At 36.9% G+C, this 16,922-nt stretch overlaps 1 protein-coding gene across 1 annotated transcript in view; it reads right to left on the bottom strand.

The window, feature by feature from the left end:
• Positions 1–2,675: 2,675 nt before the first annotated feature.
• TRPM6 (transient receptor potential cation channel subfamily M member 6) overlaps positions 2,676–16,922 on the bottom strand; it is a 44,035-nt gene continuing 29,788 nt past the window's right edge. Inside the window, exons 18-23 of the mRNA XM_033520299.1 lie at positions 14,671–14,957; positions 14,335–14,417; positions 13,609–13,814; positions 11,569–11,620; positions 7,202–7,308; positions 2,676–6,298 (exon numbers count right to left, since the gene is read on the bottom strand). Of these exons, the coding sequence (XP_033376190.1) occupies positions 6,177–6,298; positions 7,202–7,308; positions 11,569–11,620; positions 13,609–13,814; positions 14,335–14,417; positions 14,671–14,957 (857 nt within the window). The 3' untranslated portion in view covers positions 2,676–6,176. The remainder of the gene's footprint in view (positions 6,299–7,201; positions 7,309–11,568; positions 11,621–13,608; positions 13,815–14,334; positions 14,418–14,670; positions 14,958–16,922) is intronic.

The following is a 16,922-nucleotide window of genomic DNA, read 5'->3' as shown; positions in this document are numbered from 1 at the left end:
TGTACTCTCTAACTTCCAAGAGGAGGTCACTCAGGCAAATTATCAGCACCATTTCCACCTTAGAGGTCATTGGAGATCAACTTGTAGTACAGTTAGAGGCTCTAAATATCATTTGAGATGAACATGAGACCCAAAGTAATTGCTTGGGGTCAGTAGAGGCTAAATGAGAGTCAATTAACTGGCCTATGATCACTTCTCAGGAAGGTCATTTGAGATCAACTTGTGGGCTAAATAACTCCTGTAGGGTGATCTGAGATGAACCTGAGGGGTCAGTTAACCTGTCAAATAGGGCTTATCTGGCACCATCATGAGACCCAGGCAAATGCAAGGTGCTGTTTGAGGTCAGCTAGGCTCTTGTTTGTAACCTAGGATCATCTGAGGTCAACCTGATATACAGAGACCTCGACAGACTTGACATACACTTGAGCTTCACAGAGCTCTTTGAAGTCACCACTCTTCTCCTTTGGAGGAGGGGCAAATATTTGAAGTCTGTTTGGTATCCAGTTAAGCAGTCAGGATTCATTTGAGGTCAACCAGGGAGCCTGTTAGGGTTCATCTGAGGTCAGTGTAGCCTTTGCTCTGTGCCCAGAAGTCATTCAAGGTAAACCTCAAATCCTGTTTTAATTAAGATTAATTGTTTGGTTTGTCATTTGACATCGACCTTCCCCTCATTTGGTGCCAATAGGTCAGTCACTGTCCTTGACTCATGTCTGAGGTCATCTGAGTTCAACTGGAGATGCAACTCTCACTGCAGGGTCATCTAAGGTCAACTCTCACAGTCATGGCACAGGTCAATTCAAGGAAAAATGAGTTTAAATAGCAAATGGGAGTCACCATAAGGTCCAATTTGCTTCATTTTTGAGCCCCAGGGCTCAAATTTTGACCTCATCTGAGGTCAAGACACTAGAAAATTAGATAAAAGAGGTCACCTTGTGACAATATGCTGGCTGGTGATCTGCTTGGGGCCATCTAAGGTCAATGCCTGGGGTCAGCTTTACACCCAGTAAATTGGCTGGGGTCACACTGGACCTCATTTTCATTCAACAGGTTTCTTGGAGTCCTATTTAGAACAGATTAACCTGCAAATGTACCATCTGATATCAAGCTTAACTCCAATTAGCTACACCAAGTAATCACTGAGTGTCAGTCAGCCTGTACTCCTTTAATGCACACAGGTCACCTTAATCCAGACCACACTTCCTTACGGTCACTTGAGGCCAGCCTTGTACCCATTTAGTGTAGAACAGGAGGATATGTGGTCATTCCTAGCTGACCACCCTGGACCTCCCTTCCTCAGCTTGGCCAGTTGCTGACCTGGCTGTTTCCTGCTCAGACATTTCCAGAGGACACATTAACGCTTGGAATGTCATAGCAGGGGTCATCTGAGGTGCAGCATCTCTCTTTTCCTCACCAGGTGGGACACCTGTTGAAAGCAGGCCACCCTGAGTACACTGTGTAAATGTGTTTTAGTACACATTACTGCCTCATGCTGCAGGCACAGAAACAAGATGACATTGGCAGGATTTCTGTGGGACAAGAGTTCGGTCAGGAAGCACAGCAGAAGGACTCAGAAGACAGAGACTGCTCTCCCTGCCTCAGCCTCCCCTTCCTCATGTCTCTCTCTCCTTTCATCTCCTCCTCCTCCCTTCTGCCAGCCATGCATAAGCTGGGCTGCCTGCAAAGTGTCAAACCTAAATGGTGTTATTTTCAATGGCAACCTGAGAAAGGGAAAGTTTTAGCCATTTACCTAAATCTTTGACACCAAGAACACAGCAAGACTTCCTTTAGGCAACAAAGTTACTTCTTTCCTGCAGAGCTTTTCTCTGATTTTTCTTCTTGAACCTTAAGCACTTAATCACGATTGAATATGAACATCTAAATTTACAAATTTAATTTAAATTAAATTTAAAACACTGTTTTGTTTTTTGTTCTGCCAACAGAACCAGTGCTGTGGAGGTAAATGGAAAGAGCAGTACCACTGTTTGACACTCTTCAATAATAAAGAGCAAAATAGATTTTGCCTAGTTTTAGTTTGAAATTTTTCTTCCCCAGGAGAAGTTACCATCAACTGGGAGATCAGGATATGACAAAGACAGTAAAGAAAAGCTAAAAAAGCACAACAGATCTTGCAAATGATCTAGCAATAAGGCAAGCTCTGGCTACTCTGGTGTGAGTACAGCTGATGAGAAGGCCCAGGTCGGTCCAGACAGGTTTTTCTTTATCTCTGGCAACAATTTTTCAGCAAAAAGTGACGGCATCAGCATCGTAGGTAGGGAAAATAGATATAAAAGGTAGATTTGATAATTCAGTGCTATTCATTTATGCCAGCTCCTTGTTTTCACTCGTGGCTATACAGGCTCTTCACATCAGACAGCTAAAATTATAGTAAAAAATAAGACTGTCATATTAAAGCAATGATTTTTTTTTCTAAATCTGCAGCAGTGATTGGATTTACCATGTTTTCTAAGAATTGAGTAGACATCTCTATTGAAAAAAATAAACCCAGAGTTTATTGAAAAACTAATAAGTAAATTAAAATATCTTCTTCTGCACAAATTAAATTTTGGCATATGAGACAGGTGTAGAAGGATTCCTGCTGTAAGTGCGTTGACTACAAGAATAAAAACTAATGCTACTACAGAGTTAAAACAAAAGAAGAGCTGGTAACCACATGATAAATATAAAATAGATGTTTATTACTTTGAGATTAAAAATAAAGATAATTGCATTATTCTCTGTATGTTACTTTCACCTGTTTCCCTTAGTGCTCAGAAACCTTATTTCATTTTACACCTGTCAAGAACAGAATCATTGTGAAAGTGTTCTTTTATTCTTTGGAAATAATATGAAATAGACTGACGAAACTACAACAAATACAAATCCATTTCTAGAAAATACATGTGTAATATCCCTTCTGATTTTATTGCACTAACAATAAATGAATAACCCCAAATATACCACAATTGTGAATAAAAGAAATAGAAAAAGCTTTCCTGAGTATGAGGTTTTCAATTTCTGAACATTTTTCCTATGTTCAAGCTACATCTCCAATGCAGCAGATGCCAAAAAAATATTTTGCTGTGAGTAATCCCAACTGAATTCCTAAGTAAGCTTCTTTTAAGCTCATATTAAAAAGTGAGCTTATAAATACTCTGGTGGATTTTTTGTTTTGCTAAATTCTTTCAAAACTTGACTGCCTGATTTATTTTAACAAAGTAAACAGGGCTTTTTTTTTTTTTTTTCCTGAACCCACCAGAATTATAAAAGAAATCCCTGTATGTGCTTTTCAGCATAAGCAAATATTGAAGCTAATAATCAGAAATCCCTATGGTTTGGTTGGACACACATGATTTCCTCTTCCTCTCTAGCTGTCAAGCAGTTGGAGGAGGAACCTGACTTTCACATCTTCCATTTCATATGAACCCCAGTTTTAGTGTGAGTGGGGCTTACTGCTGACCCCATTAAAGGCTGTTGGGGTACCATTAAAGGCTGTTGGGGTATTTTTTTCATGTGTTCAGTAGGCATGTGCTTCAATCCAAAGTCAGTATTTAGAAACCAAAAGACAATTTAAAGAATGTACAGAATTTGTAGTAAGAAAGATACCAAGATCTCAAAGAAATATATTTTTTAAATTATTTTCAATATAATTTATTACTGAACTGTGAAAAAGGAGAGAGGGAAGGTCTTTAATCAAATACTTAAATTTACAGTTTAGTGAAATGTGAATCAGCCCTCCCAAAAATCCAAAAAGAAAGGTGAGGCATAATTTATCAGCCAGCACAGTTACTGGATTTCTTCAACTTAATGTCTCCATGCACAGAAAAATTAGTGCAAGAATAAAAATATACAGTGGAAAAATTTGAAATGCCTATTGTTCTTGTTTCATCCACTTAATATTTCACACTGAACAAAATTAAATAACTACAAAATTAAATAAACTACATTTCAACAGATATAGGTATCTTGCAAGGATCCCCATTTTCATACTGTAATACAGTATTTAGCTTGACAGATACTTTCCAGAAGGAATTAAGTTAATCTACACTGAGCTAGCTCTACATCATAAGAATTCTCACAAGAGTTGCTGTGCATGTAGGAGGCACCCACTCTTGCAGGCAACAGGAGCAATATCAAGAAGAGGTCATCTGAAGAATGATTTTTGCCTACCTTCAAAACTTGCAAAGAAATGAAAAGTTCTCAGACCCAGCCTGGTCTAGAGTTTATTTTTTGTGCATAATATATATGTGTTCTGAATTTATGGCAACATTTGAGGAAAACAACAGTATCAGGGCAGGAGTTGCACTGTCTTTGACTCTAAAGTCATATTTTTGTGTAATTTAACTTAACTGAGTTTAAAGGAATACAAATAGTTAGAGATCCTTGAGAGAAAGAGCTTTCTTTAAATCATATTTGTATTCATGTAAGCACATATCTCCCTAAAGTCAGATTTTAAAATGATAACCACAGGAAGCAGAACTACTTTCTTATACAGATTAGTGAATTCCAGGAGCAGGTCATGCCTCACCTGGATGAACTGTCCCATCAGTGCCTTTCTTACAGGCATATGGACCAAAATTCACCCTCAGTCTGCAGAGGTGCAATCAAACTACCTCTTTCACAGACAAGCTAAGTTTTCTGGTATATTGACTTGCTTCCAAAAATAAAGAACCAAAGGAAACTGTGTATTTTGCAAAATGAGAAGTGTAATCTGGTGGGGAAAAATGGGGGAATGATGAAAATCAAATCATGTTAAAAAGAAGAAAACCTGGTAATAACCTCTTCTGAATGTTCTCAGAAACTGGAGGCATCTCAGATAAACATTGTGTAGATGATTACTTCAATGACTGTTTACAATGCTGATTACTTCAACATCATAATCATAATCAATATAAAAACTGGGAACATGTAACTACCAAATCCTCTGTATATGTAGACACTTACTAAATATAGCAAATAAATCACAAATCATAATAAAAATCCCCCTTACACCTTAAAATTTACTGTCAGCTGTAGTGGAAATATTATTTGTTTTTTTTATTCAAGTATAAAGTTTCCTAATGACTGACATTTGAAAGTCAGATTTTTTTACTCAACATCAAAGTTGCTTTAATGGTGTGACCTGTATTGGAACACCAGTTGTGTTAGAAATACTTCTGCTGAAAACTTCTTTTTAGCCTTTACTCAATAAAAATCATATTGCACAGATTGATTTTTCTGTTTTCTGAACTTCAACAGTGATCAGAGGACATCAACAGAAGCAAATGTGGATGCTGCCTAATATAATTGCACCACTGTTAGGCAACAGTCCTACATTCATCCTGACACTGGCAAGTCAAACACCAAGTGGAACAAACTATTCCTTGTGATTTCTAACACCATTCTTTCCAAGTGCAATTTTAAAACATTCAGAAGCTAAAATATTATAAAGACAGGCAAGTCCTAAAAGCCAAATGACATTCTAGATGTTTGTATTAAAGACCACAGAAAATTCAACTTCATTAACTCAAAATGAGGAAAATTGATGTTTGTGGGTCCAATAATCTGCCACTTCATTGTGCAGCTTTTCTTGGTATGTGAAAAGAACTGAAGACAAAGATCCCACGAATTTTTTCAGTCTGTCATGACTACTTTTTAAACCAAAAATTCATTAGTCATCTATTCTTGGTTTGTGTCTGCATCAAAATCTGTAATAAAGAGAAAGTAGTATCTCTGCAATTTCCTGGAGAGCCTTTTACTCTCAAAAAAAGTGAGCACAGGGCTGAGTGGGTTCTCACTGAAAACTAATTTGTATGTGTATGCATTCATTTATTTACTAAAGAGCAGAAGTAGAAACAAAAATTATTACCACTTGGAAATAAACTTGTCACAGTTATTTTCTTAAGAAAATGCAATCTGGAACCATGATCCACATTATAATAAGAAAGGCACTGATGGGACAGTTCATCCAGGTGAGGCATGACCTGCTCCTGGAATTCACTAATCTGTATAAGAAAGGCCAGCACAAGATCATGGAAAGGGAGTAAATAAAGCTGATTTTTTTTCATTCCTTGTTTATAGAGTCTAGCCAGCGTAGCTGCACTCAGTCACCTTCATTCTGTGATTTTGGCCAAAGCCTTGGCAGTGATAAGGGACTTCAAGCATAAGTTTGAAGCATGCAAACACATGGGCTCTCTGCTTCACAGCTGTGTGTCGTACTCAGAAGGTTCATCTGCATCATCAGCTTCTTTGGTGCTTGTTTCCATTTCTATTCCAAAGGCTGGACCGGCAGTTTCCAACCTGTAGTTGCTTCTTCTCAAATCTGTGGCAAGAAAACAAATTCAATAATGCAGCCAAGTAAGTGTTTGAAAAGCACAAACATCTCTAGCAGTGTTCAACCCAATACCTGATGGCAGTTTGTTTGATGTTTCCAAGAGGAAGAAAATCTGGAGCAAGGCAAATAAGAACCAGGGGGGTGAGAGCCCTGGGGAGCTCAGTAGTGTGAGCCCATGTGAATGAACCTTCCCTGACTGCATTCCTTCAGCTGATTTTCCCCTCTATTATAATCTCCAGCTGCCACAGACAAAAATAATCAAACCAATAACACCGCAGTTTCTGTTTCAGAATCAAACAGCAATTATTACTCCATGCTGGCAATGAAGGGAAGGAGCTTCCTCTACAGAAAAAAGTCAGTGGCTGAAAAGTTATCTAGAAAACAATCTATTTTGGCTTTCAGTCTTTAAAATCTGCCACACATCAAACAGGAGTACATTCTACCAAATATAAGGTGAACAGCAGGCAACTCAACTAAGGATAAGGCAACTGCAGCACGGCCAGAAAAAAACTCCAGTGGTGTTTTCCCCAGATAATGCATTGCAAATTTTCTATCATTACTCTTTCTTATTCTGAAAGTTATTGCAGATGTTATCTGTAGTGATAACCCTGGAAAAATGGGCTCCCATTTAACAAAAACAGGGAAACAATTCAATGAGAAGAAGCTTTCATGCTGAATGCCAGCACCAGGTTGACGAGCTCCCACTCCCACACGGATGTTAGGCAAAAGAGCAGTATTCTCATATCTCCCTTTGCACATGGGGACAGTGCCTACCAGAGTCTTTCACCTCAATAGAATTTCAGGTCTTGTCTTTATAGCACATCAAGGCCTTCACTTTGTTGCACTTACAAAGCTATACATAGATTAAAAATTAATCTTTACTTTGCATACCGGGAAGTTTCAGCTTTCTGCAGCAAGAATTACAACGATGCTTTGCAATGAAGTTTCTTATTGCATCTTCTCCGAGATTTGCTGGTCCAAATACCATCTTTCCAGACCTAAAGGAAATATTCTTTAAAAATTAATGAATCTAAAATGAAGCAATTACAGGGGAGGGAGATGGTGCCATTTTTCATTTTTTTTTGAGTCAGCTAGTCCTTTTTATCAAGACAATCAAAGGTTCATACACAAGTTTCTTAGATATGAGACAAGAAAACTGTCAGTTCCAGTAAAATATTAGCCTACATATATCCCACACTACTTTCCTTTTTCTCTAAAGGCAGACAGGACAGCCTCATGAGTCCCTAACAAACTGTTCAAAGGAAATGTGGGCACAGTGACACTTGCCATAATCTGTGATTCTGCTGCAGCCACCATTCTTCACCAAGCAAGCAATTTGGTTCCAGGGCTGATGGTGGGCATGTAAGAACAAAACAGAGCTAACAAGGACTTTTTTTCTCTTCAATTAAAACCAAAAGGGCAAAGTCTAGCAGAACCCTAGTCACAAAACAAATGCAGCATAGAAAAATGAAAAAAAAAAAAAAAAAATAACCCCAAAACCCAGAGTATGCTGCTGACAAGCAAGGTTTTAAAATTTATTGTCTTCATCCTGTGCTCATTTCCAAGTGTCTGTTTTCTGACCAATTCATCAATGCTACTAGGGGATCCATTTGTGCAAGTGTATTGTGTATTCTGAAAGAAAGTGCCACAATTAGAAATCACCTATATCTACACAAGTATTAGAAGTACCACATAATTACAACAGATTCTTAAGGTAGTCTGAAAGCTCAGTGCTCATTAATTTTAGTATAGCTGCACCTTTACTCTCAAGAATTTGACAGTCTAGACACTACGGAACACAGCACACAAGAAACACTTCCAAAGAATTTTTTTAAATGCTAGTAATTTATTTTAATGATATGCAGAGTGGAAAAAACACATTTTAAAATCTGAAATCAATTACAACTCTGATAAGCTATAGAAAAATATTTTAATTCTCTTAAATCTATCTGTAATTCACACTAACAAAACTACATTCTCTCTAAGGAAGGCAGTGTTCAAACATGAAGCTCTTCCCTTTCACACAAGACAACAGCAATGATTAGCCAAAACTACTATACAAAATTTAATACCTTTCTTATTTCTTGCAGACCCTGGAGATTATGTCTCCTGGATCCCGTGAAGGATTCATCTAATCATCTTTTAATGAAAATAAATGAACCAAACAAGGGAAGAAGTGAATTATCAATCAAAGGCCTCATATGCAATATAAATAATACGAGGCAATATAGCCATTTCTATCCTTTGCTGGAATCTGATGAAATGCCATAGAATTAGAACCTAAATATTTGCTTGAGCAGGTATAGGAAATTAGGAAGACTTTGCTAGTTTCAGGGCCTCACAGCCACTCTTATACTTCCTCTTATCTAACCATTATTCTGTGCAAGGTGGAGCAAGTAAGACAGAATAATATTTTCTCATGCTGTTTTGAGATACAAAGATACCCTCTCTGTAATATATATTAAGTAACCTTTCCTCTCTACCCAGTACTGGCAATGGTTTAAGAGGAATACTGCATTTAAATTTGAAAAACTCTTTCAAGGAATCTGGGGATAAATTTGAAATTATCATCAGCCTAAAAACCATAACATGTAAAGACTGGGGAGTAGTTTAACATGAAAAAAAAAAGATTGAAGGAGAATATTATTGAACTTTTTTTTCTCTGTATTGTCAGTAGGCAGTACCAGAAAGAAACATTTCAATGAAAAGAAATTTTAAAAATTAAAATAGAAAAGGAAAAATCTTTCAAGAAGCAATAATATCAAACTACTGGAAACAGATGCTCTGTGAATGTATCAGTTCTTTTCAGTCTGAAACTCAAAACACTCTTTTACTCAGCTCTGAATCTGGACCTGATATCCCTGAAAACTTTGCCCACATTAACTTCGTTGTGGCCTTGCCAAGTAGTACATGTTACAAAAAGCACCCAGAGAATTGCTTTTGAGGCAATTCTTCTCAATGTTTGGGCAGAACAGGAGTCTGCAAGGACTGTGTTAAAACCCTGCTGCTGTGCCTCAATTACATCTGTTTTAAAGTAAATCTTCATGTGAATGTCATACCTGTACCATTCCATCACTTCATACATTCTGTGCATTGCACGTGGCCAGACCTCACACTGACTGGGCACCAGCCCAGGATCTGTCTGAGATGTCACAGCATAAGGCATACTTTCCAAACAGATCTATTATATTTGTCTTGATCTGGATATGAAACCAATACATAAAGCACTATCACAGACCTGGAGGTCACATTCTGCCATTGCAAAGTCCTTTCCAAAACACAGTGTGAGATGCATGAAATAAAAGACTTACATGACACATGACAGGATAATGACATGAGCCAATAAATTGATGGAGTTAAAAAAGCAAAACATAAATAATTTAACTGTAAGTAATGCCAAAATTTCAATCAGCCCCATCAGTCAGGTGCCATCTATTTTATTCTAGGTTTTCAAGAGAACATGAGCTCAAAGTATCTTTCGGTTTTGATCTTATCTAAGTATCTTACCTACAAAAGAAAACTTAAAACATATCTTCCCTCTGTCAGAAATGTTTCTCCTGTGAGCAAATGAAGGTTAGAGCAAAGACAGTGCTTTTACATTGCAATTCTTATTACTCTTTTAGAAAATATTTCTTAGAATTGGGTGTCTGCTTAGAGAAAACAACACAGTTTCACTGCCTTATTCCTTTAGAACTCTGAATCAAACAATATAGTTTCACTAGCTGCAGTTTTGAAGATTTCCCTGAATATAAAAAAATCAAGCTGGGTTTGATTAATTAATCAACACTTGCTCTCTAACTAGGACCAACTATTTTGCAAATGATAAACAAAAAAAGTTCTGAAAATAAGATCTGTATGACCCAATTTTATTTATCAATTAAACAAAATTATTTAATAGCAAAAATAATAGAGAAGAACACTAATAAAAATAAACTTCATGGTAATAATGCAGACAAATATTATCCTTATTTTAAAGACGATAAGCTGACTTGCCTTGTGAGCTTCAGCCAGTGCCTCTCTGTTGTTTACAGCAATAACTGTTACTGTTTATTAATTGCTGATATTAAAAATCTTCTTGAATAGTAGAAAATCACAATTTCATATATCTGTAGTAATACCTTAAAAGTATTTGCTGAGATCTAGAGAACAGCAACACGACTGACTTCTCTGAATCTCTAACTTGAGCTGTTTCTGTCATGAGCCCATGGCCTACTTAGGGCAAAGACTTTGTTATTGAGAAGTGCTCAGCATATCTTTGCTCTCATATCTTTTGTGTTTCCAAAATAAATATTATATGTACAACACACCTACAGTCATAATTAAGCATTAAGGCAGTCATTTACTACTTATCTTTTTGAAATATTAATTATGGTCCCAGAACTAAGAACTTGCTTGCAAAATTAACTTGGATTTCCACATTGTAGGCAAGTCATCTGATATTTCTGTAGTTAATTGCCCTTTTTATTACATTAGACCATGTACATTTGCATCTTCCTGCCTTCCAAACATGAGAATCAAATGGCATGAGCTGAGCAAGGGGCAGTCAAGATGAAGACCAGATAGGGGAAGGGCAGGGATGTCAGGGCAGATCTGGGGAGGTGTGTGGGGTTAGGAAGAGTAGGAGAGCTGTAGGAGAGCAGCCATCAACACCGGTGCTTCTGCTCTTACTACAGGAAATACCATTGAGGAGCAAGGTCACAGAAGGGTAGAACAGCCATGGTTCTGATTCTGAGATTTGATTCACAAGGGCATACTGCTGTTTCTGTGTGTGTAGTCTGTCCAGTTTTTGTAAGTTTCCACCCATAATCTACCATCTTCATATCATGACTCTGAAGTCATGCTGTGTGCTAAATTGCAACACAAACTTACTGGAGAGGTTAAAGAGGCAGGGGCCATTTCTTCATCCTCTTGAGCTATTGTGGCCCCATATGCTGCATGAAAGAGTCGGGGGAAGCGGGACTGCCACATCCATATCCTTTGTACAAGTGTGAAGTGATTGCTCCCAGCACAGCAATGCAGACTCTCCCACCTCTCATACCCCTCTTGCCACATGTTGCCAGCTGGGGCACTTCAGAGTCCTCCCAAGCCCAGGAGAAGATGTAGTCTCTCCATTGGCATCATACTGTCATTTAACCCAAACACCATGTGGAAAAAAAGCATTAAAACATCCCCCACAAAGTACAGAAAACCATCCTAAGTATACAGACTGTAGGCAGAAGGTCTGAAAGGAATGATAATTTCAACAGAAAGAAACCTACTTTTTGTCTTCAGGTTTAATCACAGATGGATCTGTAAGGTTTTCCCCAACACCTACAACAAATAAACAATTTGTGTGTTACAAAGGAAGATAGTCATGATTTCATAATCTGGCCCTTAACAAAAGATGTAATTAACTGCTTTCTTGGTACATCATAAAATGTCATAGTTAAAGTGGTCATGAGCAATTATGAAAATGCTATGAGTATAAAAATTCGTAAAGTATATGGCAATATAGTTCTCATTACAGTTCTGACTTCAGCTGCTTTGAGGTTAATTTATATGTAGGCAGAAATTGTATGCAAATGTAATAAATATTATATTGAAGCTCAACTAACTAAAATGTGACCAATCAAAATATTGTTATTTTACTTGGCGTAAGGGTCCTAATCAGATATGGATCTTACCTATATCAACAGACCTACTTTCAGACAGACATTCTCTTCAAGGTAACAAACACAAGAAGCCACAGCTATGCTTCTATGTGCAAATACTTGTAAATTTTTGCAAATATTTGAATTGTTTGCCCCTGTCTGTGTTTGGGTGGCCAAGGAAGCATACTGAAGGTATAATTACATTATGATACCTGAATGCTGATACCTATGTTGCAGTACTGTTGAAGTACACTACGTTTATGAAAACCATCTATTTTTATATCTGACAAAATTGCTGTGTTTTCACAGTAATGAAAAATCTGTGGTCATATGACCATGTGATATGCTATTATTTTTATTTCAACATGGTAAATTTATGTTCTGCAACAAAAATAAAGATTCTGGAGACAGCATAATGGGACTGAAATACCCCTAGACTGCAATGTAGGCCATTTCAATTTATGAATATTAGGCAAAATATGTATATATATATATATATATATATATATATATACACACACACACACACACACACACACACACACACACATACTTATGTGGATGTGGGGATGACCCTGGTATTAAAAAGCAAATTGTCATCCAGATTCATCCTAGTAGAACTCCAAGGAGAGCAACCATTGCATTTTTCATCAGTTCCAGATCAGAGAATTAAATACAAAGCCAAAACTACAGCTGATCTCACTTTGTTTAAGATGAAAACTGAGATTTACATAAATGTTTATATTCTTCATTTTTGAGCCAACACAGTTGCTCTGGAACTATGAGAGTTATGTAATAAACCTGAGAAAATTTCATACAAATTCTGATAAGCTATGGCAAAGACACACTTATTATTTCTGCTTTTTTTTTATTTATTTTTTTTTAATGTACAGCTAAAGCCAATCAAGGCAAGGATGGAATTATAGGCTTATTTTGCATAATAAGTATGTCTCTTTGTAACTTACAGCTTCTGGATGCTGTAAAATATAAATATGTTAAGTCTCTGGCTACCCATAGACTTTCCCCTTGACAGAAAAGAAAAGTGATAGTGTTTATACTATTTGATGGGTGATGTTCATCTGAACATTGTCAACTGTTTTATCTCCTCAAAATATGCCATCTTCCCACTTACATATGTACAGTAAAATGATCACATGCTCTTTGAAGGAGTCTCTAGGCTTTGTGAATAACGTTCAGGCTTACAGCTTATTTAAATTGCATACAGATTTATTAATATGAACAATAAAAAAATGCAGATAGTTCATACATTTCTGAAAGATTTACATACACATTAAGTGTGCATATATACAGGAGTACATTTGAATCTCTGTATTATTTATATATCTTATGAAAAATAAAAATACCTTAACTGTGAAGTGGCTTTTTTGGAGCTGGATGAAATGTTCCTGCAGTTTATCTAACTGCTCTTTTGGTCTTTCAGCCTGGAGGCATTTGAAGCATATTATTTTCGCATTACACCTACATTAACCTAGATTGTTTCTGTGGATTCTCATTTATCGGCATCACACAACAGATACACAGAGGTTTTTTTGAGCTTTGCATTTTCTCATCTAAGTGAGAATTTTTCCCATTCCTCAGTACTAAATTCTCTTTTGAGATAATTACTTTCCATCTGGTTTCAAATAGCAATCCTGTGCTAGCAGTCACCTTGCAAATCCAGGACAAGGAGCTCCCCACGGGTGTAGACATAGGTCCAGTGAGAGAAGGCCAGCATCAGCTCTTCCAGCAAGCTGATGGGGGTAATCTCATCTCCATTGTTGTTGTTGTACTTCCGAAATTCACCAGTCATGTACTTCTCAATGGTCAGCCACTGGTTTGCAGAATGGCAGTAGATGAGGAAAACTTCCAGGAACCTGTAGATATAAATACTGTCTGTCAGCAGCTGGCAAGGCGATAAGCGTCCTCACAGTCAGCAGCCAGCAAGATGCAGAGCAAGAATACCAAAAAGAAGGACATGTCTTCTTTGGCTGGAGCATTTTCAACAACAGTAGGCACCAAACAGTAGAGAGAACAAAGGCTTTCTCAGTCTGACAACTCAAAAAAAGCACCTGATCAGAAAGTGTACTATATGGACAAAAAACATAATCTGATTTACCCCAGTCCACTGCAAATGAGCTACATCAAATTGTTTTAGTTGATTATAGAAAAGGCAATTCTTGCTGAAGTCTATGGAACAGAATGTTTATTTTGCCACTACATGTAGTTATAAAGACATAAAGACAGACTTCAAAGCTGCCTACCTTTCTTCTTAAAAGTTCATTATCTATTCTTAGACATTACCATTACCACTGCATTATCATTGCAACCCACAACAGAAAAGGAGGATGAAAAGAGAAACCTCTTTCACCTAGTACTTAAAGACATTGAATTTACCTTGGAGTATAGGGAATAGTATGAGGCTTCACTTGGTTGAAGGTATAGATTAACTTCTGGGCAACCCTTTGCTGTTGAATTTCCTGAAAAAAAGATAATGATATAAAAACCACTTCATTTTCATGAAGAAAGGTGTCATGAATCTGTCAAAAAACTAAACAAACACACACAGCCACCTACCCTGATAATCTGTTTTTTACAAATGGGAGCTACATCTTCCTCAAAACCCTTTTTCTTTCCAAAAGATAACATCAAAACATATGCCAACCTTGCTGAAGACATTAACAAGTAAGCAGTCTAACATCAGGCTAGACCATTCAGTGCTCCTTCACTCACCCTCAGACAGAGATGTAATACTGTGCCATGGTGAAAGATCTTTTGCCAAGTTTGAACCACCTCTGGCAGGAAAGACTTCACAATAAATACTTGTCCCAACTTTAATGCATCACTCTCAGACCAAGTACAAATGACCTTCATGGCCCTCCGCAGACCCCCATCCATCTCCTCCCGTGACAGGACTTGGATCATTGCAGTTGTGCCACACTGGGACCAGGAAGACATGCTTTTATCAAGATTCATAGGTGAACTTTCCTCTAGCTGATAGACTGTCACTTCCTCTCCAGCTTAAATAAAAAGAAGTTTTGTTAGCAAAAGTAAATTGCAGGAACAGGAGAGAATAGCATTTTCATTTGGTTCATTTCATTCTTTTATAACATACCTCTTTACACACCTAAGCCACGCTTTTTTAAGAAGAGAGTCTTTTTCTCATACCTGTTCATCTGTCTGAAAACTTCCCCAGCCTAAACTTACACCATTTAGCATATACATTCATCTACTATGATTATAGGTGGTCCAACGAGCTTGTATTAAACAATGATAAATGGAAGAACTTCTGGATTCTTCCACACAAACAAAGCTCACTGATACTGTAGTCTATAGCATTTTAAAACCATTTTACCATTTAAAAGAATATATTTTTAAAGGGTCACCATTTTTAGCTTCACTGTACGAACTGTAAATATCCTGTGTGCAATTCTCTCTCTTTATGCACTTATGTGGAAGGGGAATTTTTAGTAATATTTAAATTAATCATAATCAGTGGAACACTCCCTGTATTTTTCTTTTAACTTTGTGTTTCACGAAGTAAACCCCAAAAAACAGCAAGCACCCAAATGAACCTGCAGGAGCAGAACACCTAAATTCAAATCTTAGTCTAAAAATAGTTAACATAATGGTTTAAAATAATATTAAAAATAAATCTAGGGAAAAAATCATGACAACAAGGCAAACAGTTTGTAATAGATATTTAGTACTAAAGATTAAAGGGATTTAATTTTGTAGTTGATAGAATATTGGCTTGTAGTCGAGAGTGCCACCTTTTGCCACAGACAGAGAGCTGAGCTGTTTCAAAAGCATTCACCTGGCCATGATGTGATAAGCCAGTGAAATTAGATTGAAAAGGATGTTTCCAGGAGAACAAGTTAAAGCAAATTATCAGGAAGCTTACAGTTTGGGTATTTAAAACTAATATTTTGATTGCTTTCTAGAAATTCCAATGGTATTTGCAATGATAAAATGTTTAAGATGTTCTGCTACTGCTAGTAACATCTTTTCTGCAAGCAGAAGCTAGTGAGTTTTAACTCAGTTACACTCTGTTTCCCCCTGGAGAGCTGTAGCGACATTCCTCTCTTGCAGCAGAATCAACAACACTTTTCTGTTGCCACCATTTGAAAACTAACAGCAGAGTGGACTAATTTTTTTTAAATCTGACTTTCCTTCCTACAATTCACATTATTTGTTACATTAATTAATAAGAAACAGGTTTTTGCTGGCAAGTGTGATGAGGTAACTAAATTGCCAAATAGCAAGTACTTTCATAAGCAATCACAAACTGGATTCAAACTAGTAGATTTCCTCCCCACTCTAGAGCTCGCCTTTCACAAATTAGCACAAATGCAGATGCTGTTGAATCCAGCAATTTAAACACATCTGAATTTAAAATAAAGCAACTGGAAAAGTCAGTACCTTATGTAAAAGACAGACACTTGAAAAAAGATAGTATAACTAGACACATTTTTTAATCTTACATTAAATCTTCATTTTATTATCTTTTGACAGTTTAATACCTAGAAAGATATCTCCTAGGAGCTTCAAAGATTAGAATGCTCAATACAGCCATAGCTATATTAATTATCTACAGCAATAAGGTCACAAGAAATCCTATGATGCTGCAAGTATCAGCAATTAGTTGCTGTAAGACAAAATATTCTACCCATTGAGAAGGCAGCACCTAGATATCAAGGGTCTAGAGGCAGAGCTTCTGCTGCAGTAAGCAAATACTACACACTATTTTCAGAATTCTTCCCAAAAATTTATGGATTATGCTCTATAACTCTTCAGGTACAGCAAAGATTTTTTTCCTTGACACTAAAGACACTTAAAGTTTTTTCTGCCAGATAAAGGAATTGTCCTCTTTAAATGACTACCTGATTTTCTACTTAATGGGATATCCTATATATAGATTTACATGTGTGTCTGTGTGTGTGAAAGAGAAACAGAAACAATTAAGTTATCGAGGTTAAGGGAAA

This window comes from Parus major, chromosome Z, assembly GCF_001522545.3.
Source record: "Parus major isolate Abel chromosome Z, Parus_major1.1, whole genome shotgun sequence".
Lineage (NCBI taxonomy): Eukaryota > Metazoa > Chordata > Aves > Passeriformes > Paridae > Parus > Parus major.
Note: the sequence above shows the minus strand (reverse complement) of the source record. Positions and strands in the feature narration are given on the sequence as shown.